The sequence below is a fragment of the Sciurus carolinensis genome, chromosome 4, assembly GCF_902686445.1.
Source record: "Sciurus carolinensis chromosome 4, mSciCar1.2, whole genome shotgun sequence".
Classification (NCBI taxonomy): domain Eukaryota; kingdom Metazoa; phylum Chordata; class Mammalia; order Rodentia; family Sciuridae; genus Sciurus; species Sciurus carolinensis.
In genome coordinates, this window is record NC_062216.1 from 75,398,717 (window position 1) to 75,416,640 (window position 17,924).

Below are 17,924 nucleotides of genomic sequence, written 5' to 3' on the forward strand. Positions count from 1 at the left end.
GAGACTGGCTTTGAACTCTCAATCCACCTGCCTCAGCCTCCCCAGCCACTGGGATTATAGTTGTGGGCCACTGCGTCCAGCTATTCTTTTTATAACTACAAAAGTGGAGAAATATATGGGGTAGAAAATATTTTTCCCTTTCAGTGCTCTATCCTAAGACCCTTTTTAGTGCACCTACATGCATACACATGTAATTTATATGTTTTGACATAAACATTTGACATAAAATGCTATATATTTTTTTGTTTTGTTTTGTGTTGTTTTTGCACTTAGCTCTTTTGTTTTTTAAAACATCTTGGATCTTTCTTTTTTTTGTTTTTATTTTTCCTGTCTCAGCCACCCAAGTCGCTGGGATTACAAGGCATGTGACACCATGCTACTTGGATCTCTTTTAATTATGTGTATATAATTTCTACCTCTAGGACAAATAATCCCATAGTAATAGATATGCCACTATTTCCTATTGATAATAGTTCACATTTTCCAATATTTCTTTACTTTAATAACCACTATTGCATATATCTTTTTTGTGCATATCAAGATTTCTCTAAAATACCTATTAGTGAAATTGCTCAGTTGAAGGTTACATGTACTTAATATATTGATCAATTCTACTAGATTTCTCTTCAAAGCACTGTGGAAACTTGCATTCCTGCCAACAGTATTTGGTAATAGCCAAGCTCCACCTCCTTAACCACAATGAAAGTATACTCTTTTTAAAGACATCATTTTCCTAACTTTGGATTGGGCAGAGGGGAGTGAGGGGAGGAAACGGGGTGTGGATGTGGGAAGGATGGTGGAATGAGATAGACATTATTACCCTGTATACATGTATGATTACACTACCGGTGTGACTCTGCATCATGTTCAGCCAGAGGAATGAGAAATTGTGCTCCATTTGTGTACAAAGTGTCAAAATGCATTCTACTGTCATGTATAACTAATTAGAACAAACTTAAAACGAAAAAAAGAAAAAAATATATAATTTTCCTAGATAAGAGTAGACAATTTAGAGGTCTAATTCAACCAGGCAATACAACTCGGTGTTGAAGACTGCCACTGGTGTACTCAGACATATGAGCTCCTATCTCGGTTTTGGCACTTGCAATCGGTTGTAATTAAAGCATTTCAAAGTTATAGTGTTGTGGTAACTTTACATTTGAAGTGCACAAAGAACACAGGTACAGAGTTCCTTAGTATTTGTCATTATATTAAGTGGGAGCAAATAACAGCTATTACAGTTTATTATGCTTCCTGAATTTATCAGGAATTGAATTGATTCCATTTAGAGCTTAACGGCCAACTTTTTCAAAAAGGTAATCACAGCACACGCTGAAAGCACAGCAAAATATTTCAAAAGGTGTCGTTCTGTAAAATCCGAGATAAAGTGTTGCTCTCAGAGAAAAAAAAAAAAAAAAAAAAACCAGGCTGGGCATTTTTAACACACAGATTCTGCAAAGTAAAAACCACGTGTCCGTGAGTGTCCCACACACTTCCCGCAGGTACCGGGTCCCACAAGAGCGAGTACCCTTCTCCTGCCAGGAAACGATTAAAATGTGGCTCTCAGAAGGCACTCGCCAGCTCTCAAGCCGGTGCCCACCCTCCTGAGGGACGCGGGCACCCGCCGGCAGCAAGATGGCGCTTTCCCTCGGCACCTCTCCGGGAAGAGATTTTCATTACGTAAGTCGTTCACCGGGAAGGTATCTTCGCCATTACTCAAGATGGTGAACTGGGCATCCTAGCATTTCCAAGCTCCAATATGGCTGCCCCAACCGGCGCCACCGAAGAGGTTAATTTCAGGAATGAAACTGAGCGCAAGCGGAAGTTGTCGCGTTCGTAACTCCCGCCCCCACGTCCCGCCCCCGGCTCTACGCCCCGCTCCTGGCGGCGCGGAGAGCGGAGCCAAGATGGCGGCCGAGTTGGAGTACGAGTCTGTGCTGTGTGTGAAGCCTGACGTCAGCGTCTATCGGATTCCACCCCGGGCCTCCAACCGCGGTTACAGGTACTAACTCTGAGGCACTGCCGCACTCGCGTACAGGTCGGGAATGACACTTCTGTCCTCAAGTAAAACGCCGTCTTTGCCACCTCTGGGTTGTCACCTTGCTAGCTTACCCTTCTGGGTTGTCATCGTCCTGTTCTCTTATTCCAGTTCTACCCTGGACTGTCATTGTTCTTGTTTCCGCCACTTATTTATTTTTCTTTTTTACTATCCCGAATCATTCCACTTCCCTCCCCCATCCCTCTTGGGACATCCATATGCTCCCCATCGTCCACCTCCATTCATGCCTGCTTCATCGCCTTTCACCTTCTCTTGGCTCTTCAGTGCGTCCTTCAGCTTGTAATTCTCACCCTCCAACCCCCGACCAATATATTTCCAATACCCCGAGCACACATGTGGGTAATCATTGTGTTACTGCTCACTGTTGGATGATCAGATTTACCTTTTGTACTGTTGTCAGTCTCACATGAAGTATCACTATTCTTCATTCGGTTTTTTCTTCGGTTTGTTCGAGGCAAAGGTTATGATCAAAAGTTTTCCAGTGGTTGTTCATTGTTATTCTTTTCAGTATGTTTTCTTGGCTATGTAGTATTTTTTGTCATCCTTTTTTCTTCCTCTCCTCTTAACCTTTTCTTTAGCGTTTCTCTTCAGAGTTAATGCAGCATTTTCTTTGTAGGGCCTAACTCACAACCTTCTAATCCAGTGATTCTGAGTCTGAGTAATCCGACATTATGTAGTTGAAAGAGAATTCACTGGCGTACTAATTAAAAAATAAGAGTATGAGCCCTGGCTGCTAAAAGCCTGCAAAATTTGGGGGCAAATCTTAAACCTCTCCAAGCCTTAGTTTTCTCATCTGTAAAATAGAAAAAAATGCTTTTCTTATGTACCTTGTGAGGTTTTGGAGAGTAAAATGAAATCATTTGGTAGATAGGAAAGAATATAAGAAACTTAAAGCATCAAAAATATACATGCCATTCTTATTTCTCTCTCTTATCCATATCACTATAATGATTTTTGTCTTGGTATTTACCATTACTTAGGCTGAAAAGTTATCTTCTCCATAGGTCCATTTTGCCTCCTTACCAGAGGTTCATTCATCATGAAGGAATATCTTTGTGCTTGTAGATCTATGCACTGGATCCTTGTTAGTTTACCTTTTGACCAAGAAATAGTTCTACTTTTTAGAAGCTGTCAATCAGACCCCAAATTGACCACATATAGGAATCATGTTTTTTTTTTATTGTAAACAAATGGGATACATATTGTTTCTGTTTGTACATGGAGTAACAGCATACCATTTGCGTAATCAGACATTTACATAGGGTAATGATGTTTCATTCATTCTATTATTTTTTCCTCCCCCCCCACCCCTCCCATCCCTCTTTTCCCTCTCCTTCCTCCATTCTTGCCCCCCTCCCACCCCCATTATGTGTCATCATCCACTTATCAGTGAGATCATTCGTCTTTTGGATTTTTGAGTTTGGCTTATCTCACTTAACATGATATTCTCCAATTTCATCCATTTGCCTGCAAATGCCATAATTTTATTATTCTTTATGGCTGAGTAATATTCCATTGTATATATATACCACAGTTTCATTATCCATTCATCAATTGAAGGACGTTTAGGTTGGTTCCACAGTCTGGCTATTGTGAATTGAGCAGCTATGAACATTGATGTGACTGTATCTCTGTAGTATGCCGATTTTAAGTCCTTTGGGTATAGGCCGAGGAGTGGGATAGCTGGGTCAAATGGTGGGTCCATTCCAAGTTTTCTAAGGAGTCTCCACACTGCTTTCCAGAGTGGCTGCACTAATTTGCAACCCCACCAGCAATGTATGAGTGTACCTTTTTCCCCACATCCTCTCCAACACCTGTTGTTGCTTGTATTCTTGATAATTGCCTTTCTAATTGGGGTGAAATGGAATCTTAGTGTAGGTTTGATTTGCATTTCTCTTATTACTAAAGATGGTGAACATTTTTTCATATGTTTGTTGATTGCTTGTAGATCTTCTTCTGTGAAGTATCTGTTCATATCCTTAGCCCATTTGTTGATTGGGTTATTTGTATTCTTGGTGTAGAGTTTTTTGAGTTCTTTATATATTCTGGAAATTAGTGCTCTATCTGAAGTATGAGTGGCAAAGATATTCTCCCACTCTGCAGGTTCTCTCTTCGCATTGCTGACAGTTTCCTTTGCTGAGAGAAAGCTATTTAGTTTGAATCTATCCCAGTTATTGGGAATCATGGTTTTTGATGGTAGTTACAGTTAGTATGTAACTTTGACTCACCTTAGACATCACCTTCTTTGGGAAGCCCTGCCTGACTCTTCCATTCTGATTTAGGTATGCTCTCTTTATGTTTCAGTGGTGTCCTATGGTTGTCTCCATCTCAGACCTCTTCATTCTCTTTTGTAGTGGGTTGTTCAGATTCCTTTCTCCCCAGTAGGTAAATGGGGAGTCAACAACTGGAGGTCTTTAAAAATTTTGTATTCTAAGGGTCTAACAGTGTTTGACACCTAATCGACACTCTGCAAATGTTGACTGAAAGAAGAAATTTAGTTAGATATTGTAGATAAACCTGATCATATAAGTTAACATTGATTTGAGTTGCTAAATAAGATCAAATACCTCATGACTGAACTTTTAGGAGTCAGGACTTCCTTTAAAGGACGTGATACACATTGAAGCTGAGGTCTGTATTCTTTTTATTCTGCTTCAAGCATTTGAAAACATCTTCACTTCCTAATGTATCCATAAACCTTTATTTATATATCTGTTGATTATAATGAGTCATTAAAGCAATTTCTTAATTTTCCTTTACCCCCTTTCCTGTTATCCTCCTGTGTTTTCCATATTAGAATTTTTATACTCCAATAGAAATTTTATCTTCTCTTCTTTAGCATGGCGAATGAACAGAGCAGAACTAAGTTTGAATTATGTCATTTATTTGCTGGGTTACCTTTGGCAAATAGGCATAATACCTGGCATATAATAGATACTTTATAAATTTACTTTTCTTTTTGTCTCAATAGTCTTTCTTATTGTTTCCCAGAACCCATTTTATATTATGAGCTTGATTTATTCTTTAGGCTGGACATACTGTGCTTTTTAAGAAGCAGGGGAATTCCTGCCTTTGAGTGACTAGTAAAATCAAAGGGAGTAAATGACTATATAAGCTGTTGCTTCCCAAACATTCACCGCTTACCAGACTTTTGAACCAAAGAGAAGGAAACTATGGGTTGATGAGAAACTTATAAATGAATAGAAAATTATTTTCCATTTTGTAAAATTGTTTTTTTCATTCATCACTACCTTCCTCCCCTAGCTAAGTCAATATTAAATTCTATAGTATTTTTTTAAAAAATTCTATAGTATTTTAATGTAATGTAAAGAATGTTGGATTTTGAATTAGATATTATTACTAAAATTAGGCGTTATTTTCCTTTATTGAGAGAGAAGGGGTAGGGGAATGGGCTTTTCATGGCTACTCTAAGGGTAATAGAGGGGATCCGTAGAGTATTCTAATCTAGATCAGATTCAGGTACTTGAGGGTCTTTGAAGGCAGAGCATCAAAAGGGAAGGGAGGCCACTGCGCCTGCATGTAATCCCAGGCTTCTGAGGCTGAAGCAGTAGGATCAGAGTTCAAATCTAGTATCAGCCAAAAACAAGGTGCTAAGCAACTCAGTGAGACCCTGTCTCTAAATAAAATAGAAAATAGGACTGGGGATGTGACTCAGTGGTTGAGTGTCCCTGAGTTTAATCCCCAATATACCACTGTCCCCCACTCCCCGCCCCCCAAAAGGAAAGGGAATGATAGGAATTTATCTTATAAATCCTTTGCTTTACTTTCTTCCTTTCTGCCTTTTGCATATCATGTTAAAGTTATTTTTGTTAATATGTACCTTATTATTACTTTTTTTTAACCTGCAAGTATTAGTCTTCAGGTTCTTAAGGGATGCATTATTAATAACTTTTATTTTGCTCTTTCTTCTCTACACTCCTGGCAAAACAAGTTACAGTTTTACAGGTGTTCATGAAAATCCACCATAAGTAATATTTAGATTTTGTTCAAGTTCATTTAAACACATATTATCTGAGTATACATTTTAGTATTTCTAAAGTTTTCATAGACATTTGTGTTTTCATTCCAGATTTCTTTTTTTTTTGTTGTTGTTTTTTTGGTGCTGGGGATTGAACTCAGGGCCTTGTGTTTACAAGGCAAGCACTCTACCGACTGAGCTATCTCCCTAGCCCTTTTCCAGATTTCTCTTCTGAATTTGGGCTCACATATATTCAATTGCCTAGTCTACATCTCCTCTTAAATCTTTTTGACATGTAGAATTCAGCATCTCCAAAAGAGAACACCTAATCTTTATTCCCAGTGAGTCTCTACCTTTGGCCTTCTTCATCTCAGTTATTGATAACTCCTTTGCTCAGGGTATAATTCTTGGAATAATCCCACACTTCTCTTTTTTCGTGTGTCCTATATCCAATCCATTAGGAAATCCTACTACTTTTGCCTTAAATATGTCCAGAATCTAGCCAGTTCTACTATTATCTTTTCTGAGTCATCATCACAACTCACCTAGATTACTACAATAGTCTTTTTTTTTTTTTTTTTTTGCAGTAGTCTTTTAACTAATCCCCCTGCTTCAGCCATCATGTCCCTACATCTCTTCTCTACACAGCAGACAAACTAATCCTTTTAAAACATAAGGGAAGTCATGTCATATATCTGCTTAAAACCTGCAATGGCTCCTCTTTCACTCAGTAAAAACCCAAGTTATTTATTTATTTATTTATTTATTTATTTATTTATTTATTTATTTTTGGGTACTGGGGATTGAACTAAGGGGCACTTGACCACTGATCCACATTCCCAGCCCTATTTTTTTATATTTTATTTAGAGACAGGGTCTCACTGAGTTGCTTAGTGCCTTGCTTTTGCTGAGGCTGGCTTTGAACTCATGATCTTCCTGCCTCAGCTTCCTGAGCTGCTTGGATCACAGGTGTGTGCCACTGTACCCAGCAGCCCAAGTTCTTTTGATAGCCTATAAAGCCCTTCATGCATGATCTGGGTCCCTGTACCTCTCCCTGTTTGTCTCTTTATCCTAAGTACAGTGACTTTCTTGCTGTCCTTCAGACATGCCAAGCATGTTCCTACTTTAGCAGTTTTTGCACTAGTCATTCCCTGGACCCAGAACATTTTCACCCAGGTATTCTCCCTCACTTGCTTCACATTTTTGCTCCACATTCCAATGAGGCATACCCTGACCACCCTCTTGAATAGTGCAACCTGTTCAGTCTCCCACTGTCCTCCCCAAACTTCTTGTCTGCTTTTTATTTTCTTTTTACTTTAGCCCTTATAACATTCTAAGTTACTGATTGTGTTATTTATCATGTTTCCTTTTTGTTGTCTGTCTTCTTTTGGAATGTAAGCCTAATAAGAAAGAGGATGTTTTGTTTGCTTTTATATCACAAGCATCTAGAACAGTGCTTGTGAGTTAATAAGCACTCTGTAAATATTGGTTGTATTCAATAAAAGATAATGTGCTCAGTGATTTCAGAAGGCTTTTGTTGCCCAGGATATTTCAATTAGTAGATATACTTTGTTGTTACCTGACCAATAAAACACTATTATATACAATGTAATCTACAGTATGAATATAACATCATTATGAGAAATTTTTAATTTTTTTGCAGTGTCAAACATGCTAGGCAAGCACTTGTCACTGAGCTACACCCTCAGTTCCAAGAAATTCTTTATTTTTTATGACTTTTGTTTGTACTTCTACATGTTTTTATTGACTCTTATTAGACTCTAGAAACCTCCAGTAGTAACATTGCTTTTTACTTGCTTTATACTATATATAACAATAGGCATCTGTATAAGAAGATTATGAGTTTTTATTTTTGTTGATTATTTAATAAGTAGAAAGAATAGGCAGTCCAGGACAGGGATGTAGAAATGTGGCAGATGATTCTGGGAAGGACTTAGTATATTAAAGAATTGCACCTGAACCCTGAGGCGTCCCATTTTCCTATCTTAGGGCATCTGACTGGAAATTGGATCAACCTGATTGGACTGGTCGTCTTCGAATCACTTCAAAAGGGAAGATTGCCTATATCAAACTTGAAGATAAAGTTTCAGGTAAAGTGCAGGTGACCCTTTAATATATTAAGGTTATTGTTTTTTTTTTTTTTTTTTTTTTTTTCGGTGCCGGGGATTGAACCCAGGGCCTTGTGCATGTGAGGCAAGCACTCTACCAACTGAGCTATATCCCCAAACCAAGGATATTGATTTGACATGCTTTTACAAATATCTTTAAGTTGGGGACTGGAATGGAAATACCTGTTAATTGGAGTTCTGATTTTTTGCTTCCTTTGCTGAAAGAGGTCTTTTCCTTATCTGTCAGGCGAGCTCTTTGCTCAGGCACCAGTAGAACAATATCCTGGTATTGCTGTGGAGACAGTGACAGATTCTAGCCGCTACTTTGTTATTCGGATCCAGGATGGTACTGGTAAGGGATTTGAGATTTTGAATGGGATGTAGTTAGGAAAATAGACAAGGCACTCGTATTTCTTACTTCTATTTACTAAATTACTCCTTCCCTTTCTCCAAAGTTGCTTTAATAACTGCTGAGAGAAATACTAACTTGTTATTTGTAATAGATATGAACACATGTATAAGATGTGGTAATTAATAGGTAAGACTTAAAATGAATTATGCATATCTAATGAAAGAATTGACACATTTTGAGCATTTATTGTTTGTGGTGGTTTTTGGTGGGATTATCTTGAGTCATGTATTTCTAGGACAGTGATTCTCAATCATTTCTTTTTTTTCTTCTATTAGTGGGGATTGAACACAGGGATACTTTACCACTGAGCTATATCCCTAGACCCTTTTAAATTTTCTGTTTTGAAACAGAAACAGAAAGTTGTCGTAAGTTGTCAAGGCTGACCTTAAATTTGTGATATTCCTGCTCAACCTCCTGAGTCACTAGGACTACAGGCGTGTGTCACGATTCCTATCTTAATCATTTCTTCATAGTTTATAATAGGCTGATAAACAGATAAGAAGTATTTTAGATTTTGCAGGTCAAGTAGTCACTGCTTCCAGCATTCTCAGTTTTGCTGTTGAATTGTGAAAGCAGCCATAGATGATATGTAACCAAATTGATATGACTATGTATTAATAAAATTTATTTACAAAAACAAGCTATGATAGGATTTGCCCATGAACTGTATGTAGTCTACTGACTTTGGGTCTTGTGAGAAAAAGTTTTATGTTCATAGACTTTATCTAGTTAGGGTAACTGACATATTTTCATTGGGCCGAAACTTCCTATACTGAGTGAATATTCCTGTCTTTTTCACAGGGCGAAGTGCATTCATTGGCATTGGATTCACAGATCGGGGAGATGCCTTTGACTTTAATGTCTCGTTGCAAGATCACTTCAAGTGAGTGACACTTATCCTTAGTTACCAGATTAAATGCTTATGGGAATGCTGCTTCTCAGTTGAATGGGCACTGTTGCTTTGTCCTCCTGTTTTCTTTATTTGATATAGTTCATTGTGAGTATAAATCTCCCCCTTCGCTCCTGTTTCCTTAAGTTATCTTTGTATCTATTCTGGTTCTTTTCCATATGGTTTATGTTTTAGATCCCTTGCACAATGATTTTGTGATGATGCTTTTGTTTATGCTTCTGGCAAAATTTGCTCTTGCTTTTAGGAGGTGGAGGGAGAATATAGTCAACAGGTTAATAGCAGTGCTATATTTGAAGTAAGGAGTTATTTATGAATTTTGTAACTTATAGAGCTGTGTGTTTTGTGCATACATTTCTTCAGCCCACCTGATTTTGGTGCAACTGTTGGACACCACCATCTATACCATCAGCTTTTTACCTCAAGGACAGGCATATTTCTGCTTTTCTGCTTCAGGACTCTGAAGTTGAAGGCACTTGATTAGCAGAAGAGTGTAACCTGCAAGAACTAAGGAACACCCACTCTGGGGCAGTGCCTAACCATCAGGGGATAGGAATTGGTGACTAGGTGCCCTCCTATGAAGAAGGACCAGTCTGATATGCATTTATTTATTTATTTATTTATTTATTTATTTATTTATTTATTTTTGGTGGTGCTGGGGAATCGAACCCTGGGCCTTGTGCATGCTAGGCAAGCACTCTACCAACTGAGCTAAATCCCATGCCTGAATATGGTTTCTCAGAGGGTCTCCTTAATGGGATTGAATCCCAGTTGGCCTCTTTCTTAGCTTTTTATCCCTTTTTCCTTTCTCATTCTTCCTGATTCCTACATTTTGGAATCCCATTTCACATAAACTAAATGTACCCAATCTTTGTCAGACTTTGCTTTCAGGGAATCCCAAACTAAGATAAATTACTATTTTCCTAAAGGTGGGTAAAGCAGGAATCTGAGATTTCCAAAGAATCTCAGGAAATGGACACTCGTCCCAAGTTGGATCTAGGCTTCAAGGAAGGACAGACCATCAAATTGAGTATTGGGGTGAGTATGTTTTTTTTTTTTAATTTTTTTCCTGTTCTTCTACAGGTTTCTGACATTTCTCTCTCTTACTCTCCCTCCTTTTTCCCCTTTTGTAGAACATTACAACCAAGAAAGGAGGTGCTTCTAAGCCCAGGACTGCAGGAACTGGGGGCCTGAGCTTACTTCCTCCTCCCCCTGGAGGCAAAGTCACTATTCCCCCACCATCTTCCTCAGTTGCCATCAGTAATCATGTCACTCCACCACCCATTCCAAAATCTAACCATGGAGGTAGTAATTCAGGTAAATCTAAAACTTCTAACTTTGGTAAGTCATATCTTGTGTTTTAATTGGATAAACCAGTTTGCCAAGTAGAGTATTGATGTTTTTTCTAGGAAATGACTTTTGGTACTAACAGGGTGATTTTGGCAAGGAATCAAAAGTTTTTATTTTTTAATTTAAAAATTGTTTCCCCAGTCTTTCTTAAATTTTGAGACACTCATTAATTTTCTAAAGTTGGCCTCAAATTTGCAATCCTCCTGCCTCAGCTTCTAGAGTCACAGGGATTACAGACATACACCATCTTGCCCAGCTACTTGCATTTATTTTGGCAGGGTGTTGAGTACCAGGGATTGAACTCAGGGGCACTTGACCACTGAACCACATCCCCAGTCCTATTTTTTTTTTTTTTTTTTTTATTATTGTAAACAAATGGGATACTTGTTGTTTCTCTGTTTGTACATGGCGTAAAGGGATACCATTTGTGTAATCATAAATTTACATAGGGTATCCCCAGCCCTATTTTATATTTTATTTCGAGACAGGGTCTCACTAAGTTGCTTAGTGCCTCACTTTTGCTGAGGCTGGCTTTGAACTCGTGATCTTCCTGCCTCAGCCTCCCGAGCCACTGGGATTACAGGTGTGAACCACTGCGTGCACGGCATTTGCATTTCTTAAACAGTATTAAAAGGACAGACACCCAGACCACAGCTCAACTTTTAAAAAATTCCGCTTTTCTTTCCCATTCCTTGCCCTTCATATACCTACAGGTGTCCCTGAACCCCTGTCTTCAGCACCACTCCCCACAAACTTCCCCAATTCCAGCTTCTGAGGGATTTTCCTCTTCCTCCTCCCTCTCATTCAGCTTGTGTACTTGTAGAGTGTGTGTGCTGGGAGTGGGGTGACTCTTGATCACAAAACCCCAAAGAACTGCACTGACAGGGCGAGATTTTTTGTTTTTGGTACCAAGGATTGAACCCAGGGGTACTTTACCACTGAGCACATCCCCAACCCTATTTATTTTTACTTCTGAGATAAAATAAGAAAAAAAAAATTAAGAAAAACTTTTTTTAGTTTGTTCCAATTAGTTATATATGATAGCAGAATGCATTTCGACTCATTGTACACAAATGGAGTACAACTTTTCATTTCTGTGGTTATACATAATGCACTCATGCAATCATATATGTATATAGGGTAATAATGTCCATCTCTTTCCATCATTTTTTTAAATTGATGAACTGTCATTATATTAGTGGGTACTTTGACAGAAAATATGTAGTTATTAAAAAAAACATTTCTTCGTTATTGTTCATTGGTTAGTTGTTCGTAGGCATGTGAGTCAGATGAACTAAGATTGTGATCATGGCTCGATACTTTATATCTGAGTGCGCTTGGTAAATATACCTTAAGTTCATTGAGTCTCAGTTTTCTTTTTTTTTTTTTTTTTTTTGGTGGTGGTGGTGGTATTGGGGATTGAACCCAGGACCTTGTGCATGCAAGGCAAGCACTCTACCAACCAAGCTATATCCCCAGCCTGAGTGTCAGTTTTCTTATCTGCAAATTAAGATGTAAAGCTATCCCAGCATGGTAAGGTTAAATGATAGGATAACACCTAGCTCAGTTCTTGGGACATAACAGCCATTTAGTAAATTATTATTTCTTAATCCTTTACAAAGTCAATTGGGAGAAAAGGAAGAGGACATCTAGGTTTGTACATACACTTGTGTTCTTCCTAACTATCTGGTGGGAAAAAGACATAGTTAAATGAGAACATTAGAACTCAAAGGAATTTTCCTGAGATTAGAGACCAGATATTAGACATGGGGAGTTTTAACTTAATGTATTGGGTAATACAGATAATTTTTTAAATTGATTCTGAAGGTAAGCTTTCTCTTTCTGCAGCTAATCATCGGTAGGGAGTGTCCAAGTCTCTTCTTTTTCTTAGTACTAGGAATTTTTGTGGGGGGCAGGGGTGGAGGGTAGCTGGGGATTAATTAAATTTAGAGATAATTGTAGATTCACATGCAGTTATAAGACCAATAAAAAGAAATCCTGTGTGCCTTTTATCCAATTCCCCTCATTGGTGACGTCTTATAAAGCTCTTAAATATCATAATCAGGAAACTGACATTGAAACTTTCTTCCAATCTTATTCAGATTTTACCAGTTTTACATGTACTTGTTTGTGTGTATGTTTCTTCAGTTTTATGCAGTTTTGTTATGCATAGATTAAACACAGATTGATCATTATAATCAGAATGCAGAACTGTTCCATCACTATAAGGAATCCTTTGTGTTACCCTTTTATAACCACACCCATTCCTTCCTAGTTTTCCTTCCCCCAACTCTAGAATGTTCTCTTTCTGTGTAACTTTGCCATTTCTGAAATATTATATAAATTGAATCATAGTGTGTAACCATTTGGGATTGACATTTTACACTTAGTGTAAATTTTTTGAGATTAACCCAATTTGTGTATATCAGTAGTTCCTTTTTATTGCTGAGTAGAATTCTGTGATGTGGATGTACCTTGATATGTTATCCATGGAAAGATATTTGGGTTGTTTCCAGTTTTTGGCAATTATAAGTAAAACTCCTGTGACATTTGTTTATAGGTTTTTGTGTGAACAGATGTTTTCATTTCTAAGATTTTTATTGCATCCCTTTTTCTTTTTTCTCCTCTTACCTGTGTTCAGATATCCTTTTAGATTTGGATTCTCCTGCACCTGTCACAACACCAGCACCAGCTCCAGTTCCTGCAAGCAATGACTTGTGGGGAGACTTTAGTACTGCATCCAGGTAGTGGACATAGCGAAACCAGCATACTTTCACTCAGTGTTTAGAAGATTTGTATGGTCAAATTAATCTTTGATCTGGGAAAGCAAGGGATTTGCAAGTCAAATAGTCTTTTGTAGCAGTTCTAGGAAAGGAAATGTAGTTGTATTGGGAATGGTAGGAAAAGAAAACTCTAGGGTGAGGTTTAAGTGGGGTATTTCAGGCCTTGGTAAGTAGAATTTGAAGTATAGTTTCAGAAATTCTGGACAGCAATTTCTTGGAAATAAGTAAAGAAAGGTATAGTTATGCTAATGTTATGTCTTTGGCTTTCTCTCTGTTCTTCTGTCCTGCAGCTCTGTTCCAAACCAAGCACCACAACCATCCAACTGGGTCCAGTTTTGAATACCATTGGCAAGACAGTAAGGACAGACTTGAAGAATAAAAATGATGTTGAGGGCACCAAGCTGTGAGGGAGGTTAGGAACCCCTTCCCTCCCCCAAACCAAAATTAATGGACAATCTTCTTCATAACTTCTTCATTACATTCAAGCTGAGTTATTCACTCTCCTATGTTATTACTTGCTATACAGCCAAGAGAATATCTGTTATTTCCTGGTGATTACCAGTGCAGGAGAACAGTGGATCTTACTGTACTTGTGGCTGGCTATGCAGGGTTCAAAAGACCAGTGTCTTTTTGAGGGGAAGTGACCTCTAATTTGTAAAATTTTTCTCCATCTTATAAATTCTTGAACTTATTTTGGAATCATCTCATGATCCTTGTGTGCCTCTTTGTGAAACCCTATTTAACAATTTCAGGGGAGACAAAGCCTTGAAACTTTCTTTTCACTAACCCAAGACTCTAAAAATGGACAGGCTAACCTCAGTATTTCCAAATTCAGAATTTTGATAAGGGTAGGTTTGAAGAAAGATGGGTGTCCTGTGTCTCTTCTATAAAGCCTCCTTCAGGCTTGTCCTATTCAATGAATATCCAGCACTAGGTGCAGCTCCATCACCCTCTTGTGTGTTTACATGTCTTTTCCTATGATAAGAGGGTTTTATTGGTGGCACCGCTACTGTTGTGTTTATTGAATAGTGCAACATCTTTGACATCTTTGGATATTTCAGGAAGGAAGGAGGTTCAAGGGGCTGTGCTTTCCAAGTTATGTTTTATAGAAGTGTTTAATTTCTTGCAGCTCCACCTCACTGCTGCATTTGAAGCACAGCATTAATTTGTGTTCACCCCTTTATTTGAGGTAATTTGAAGAGTTGTGTTTTTAACCTGGTCTGTAGAACAGAGGTTGAAAGCATTTGACTCTCATTCAGTACCCACATTGCCTTGCTGCCTGGGTATCTGACTGCTTTCCATAAACATTTATTTTTCAATCCATCTAACTCTTCAATAGAAAGCTGCTATTACATATATTGTCATTTATGAAGGAAGTCGGAGAGTCACAGCTTTACTTGTGACAGGTTTTGTCTTAGACTTTGATACCCACCAGCCAGGGTATCTTACAAGCAAGTTGCTCTCCCAGGACTTTCCTTTCCCTCTGCCCTGCCATTCCTTTTACAATGCTGTGAAGACAGTTTGCCTCCTCAGATGAGTGGGCACTATCTATTTTGTTTGTTAGTGAATAATTTTGAGAATTAAATGGGAGGATATAATTTCTTCCCCTAGCACCTATTTGGATATGTACATTCTGACTGAAGGGAGATCCTTATGTTTAGTTCAAAATATATTGTTTCTCCTGAATTTCATTCTTTACTTTTTCTAACTTTGGGTCCATGTTTTTCATTGCCGTCCCTTCCAGGCAGCTCTATTCTTCCAGAGCCATGGCAGAACATTTTAATATTCCAGTAGAAAACACTAAAAAGAAAGTCAGTAGAATCACTAGTGACTAACTATTGGGAACCTATTTTCTCAATCTTCCTCCATGTTGTGTTCTTTGTATTCTCGAGATGATAATATATTATGTATTTGAATTGCTGAAAAATTGAAAATGAAGTTTAAGATATATGTATATAAAGCGTATGCTGTATTGGTGCAATAATGGTAATTAAAAATATGGAAAAACGTGTTTGTCTTTTAATTTGTCTATTTAATCCTTTTTAACTTAAGTGACCCAATATAAATGGGTCAGTAAGTAATAAGAGGGCATATTTATGTATTAATTTTTTTAAAGAAAAGGACCGTTAAGAATTTGAGATTAGGCCTCTATGCCCATGGTTCTAAATGGACAGAGTACCCCTTAATATAAATTAATATTTATTAATAAATTGATACTTATTAATAAATTAATATTATTTATTTTCTGGTACCATAATTTCATTTGCCTAAAATTATATTCATGACTAAGGCCACCACTCACATCCCACAAGTAGTCAGCAGAAATGAAAAGAATCAGTGTAAGATATAGAACTAAAGATTGTAAACTTTGGAAACCAGAAAAGATCTTGGAGTTCTTGTTCAGTGATTGTCACAGAATAATATGAGTGCAGTAGACCTGCCTTACAAGAGATGCTAAAGGAAGTTCTTTGAACTGAAACAAAAGGCTGCCAATTAGTAGCATGAAAGTATAAAACTCACTGGGAATGATAAATAGTCAAATTCAGAATACTCTTAATACTGTGTGATGGTGTGTAAATCCTGTATATCTAGTAAAGGACAAGAGTATTTAAAATTTAAAGCTAGTTCTATTATCAGATGAAATAGACATTGTAACAAAGGTCAATTTGTCAAGAGGATATATCAAATGTAAATACACATACAACATCAGAGCACCAAAGTGTACACCTTTTAGTATATTCGAATGGAGAAATAGGCAGCTATATAATAATAGTAGGGTATTTTCAGTACCCCACTTTCAATATGGATAGATCATGCAGACAAAAATCAAACGAAAACATTGAATTGGAATTGCACTTCAGACCAAATGGACCTAACGGATATGTACATAACAACCATTCAAGAATGCACAGTACATGTTCTTAAGTGTCCATGAGATATTCTTCAGGATAGGACATATTTTAGGCTGCAAAACAAGTTAACAAATTTAAGATGATTGAAACTGTATCTGTACTACAATGGTATGAAGCTAAAAATCAACAACAGGAGGGAAATAGGTGATACGGTTTGAATATGTGGTGCTGCCCAAAAGCTCATGTGTGAGACAATGCAAGAACATTCAAAGGTTCACCCTGCACAAATATCAACTCCAAATGGATCAAAGACCTAGGAATTAGACAAGAAACTATGCAATTCGTAGAAGAAAATGTAGGGTCAACACTTGAGCATATAGTAACAGGCAACAACTTTCTTAATAAGATACCTAAAGCTCAGCAAATAATGCCAAGAATTAATAAATGGAATGGCATCAAATGAAAAAGCTGCATAGCAAAAGAAACAATTAGGAATGTGAAGAGAGAACCTATAGAAAGGGAGAAAATCTTTGCTAGCTATTCTTCTGACAGGATTAATATTGAAATATTCAAAGAACTCAAACACCAAAATACCATGCAAACAACCCAATTAATAAATAGGCAAATGAATGAAATAGGCATCTTGAAGAAAAAATGACCAACAAACGTGAAAAAATGTTCATCATCATTAGCAATTATGGAAATGCAAATCAAAATCGCTGAAATTTTATCTCCAGTCAGAAAGGCAGTCATCAAGAATACAAACAATAACAGCTGGGCATAGTGGTGCATGCTTGTAATCCCAGTGGCTTGGGAGGCTGAGGCAGGAGGATTGTAAGTTCAAAGCTAGCCTCAACAATTTAATGAGTCCCTAAGCAAGTTAGTGAGACCCTGTTTCAAAATAAAAAGTGAAAAGGAAAAAAAAAAAAAAAAAAAGGACTGGGGATGTGATTCAGTAATTGAGCACCCCTGAGTTCAATTCCCAGTACTCTCCTGCCTGGCCCTGACCCCCCAGAAAAATTTGCTGGAGAGAATATGGAGAAAAAGGAACACTTCCTCTGTTGGTAGGATTGTAAATTAGTACAACCACAATAGAAATCAGTATGGAGGTTCTTCAAAAGAGTAAGCACGGAAGTACCGTTTGACCCAGCTATACCACTCCTTGGTATTTATCCTAAAGAATTAAAGTCATCACACTATAGTGATACATGCATAACCATGTTTATAGCAGCACAATTCACTTAGCCAAACTTTGGAATCAACTTGAGTGTTCATCAATAGATGAATGGATAAATAAATGTTCTATATATACACATTGGAGTTTTATTCAACCATAAAGAAAAATGAAATTATGTCATTTGCAGGAAAATGAATGAACTTAGAGACCCTTGTGTTAAAGGAAATAAGTCAAATTCCGAAGGTCAAGGGTTATATGTTTTCTCTCATAGGTGGA

General features: G+C 37.5%; 1 protein-coding gene across 1 annotated transcript; it reads left to right on the forward strand.

The window, feature by feature from the left end:
* Positions 1–1,857: 1,857 nt before the first annotated feature.
* Positions 1,858–15,629, forward strand: Necap1 (NECAP endocytosis associated 1). The gene is made up of 8 exons (XM_047551569.1): positions 1,858–2,002; positions 8,049–8,149; positions 8,415–8,519; positions 9,381–9,462; positions 10,416–10,524; positions 10,620–10,803; positions 13,478–13,580; positions 13,910–15,629. Exons 1-8 carry the CDS (start codon positions 1,908–1,910, stop codon positions 13,956–13,958), a joined length of 828 nt encoding a protein of 275 aa, XP_047407525.1. The 5' UTR covers positions 1,858–1,907; the 3' UTR covers positions 13,959–15,629.
* The last annotated feature ends 2,295 nt before the right edge of the window (positions 15,630–17,924 follow it).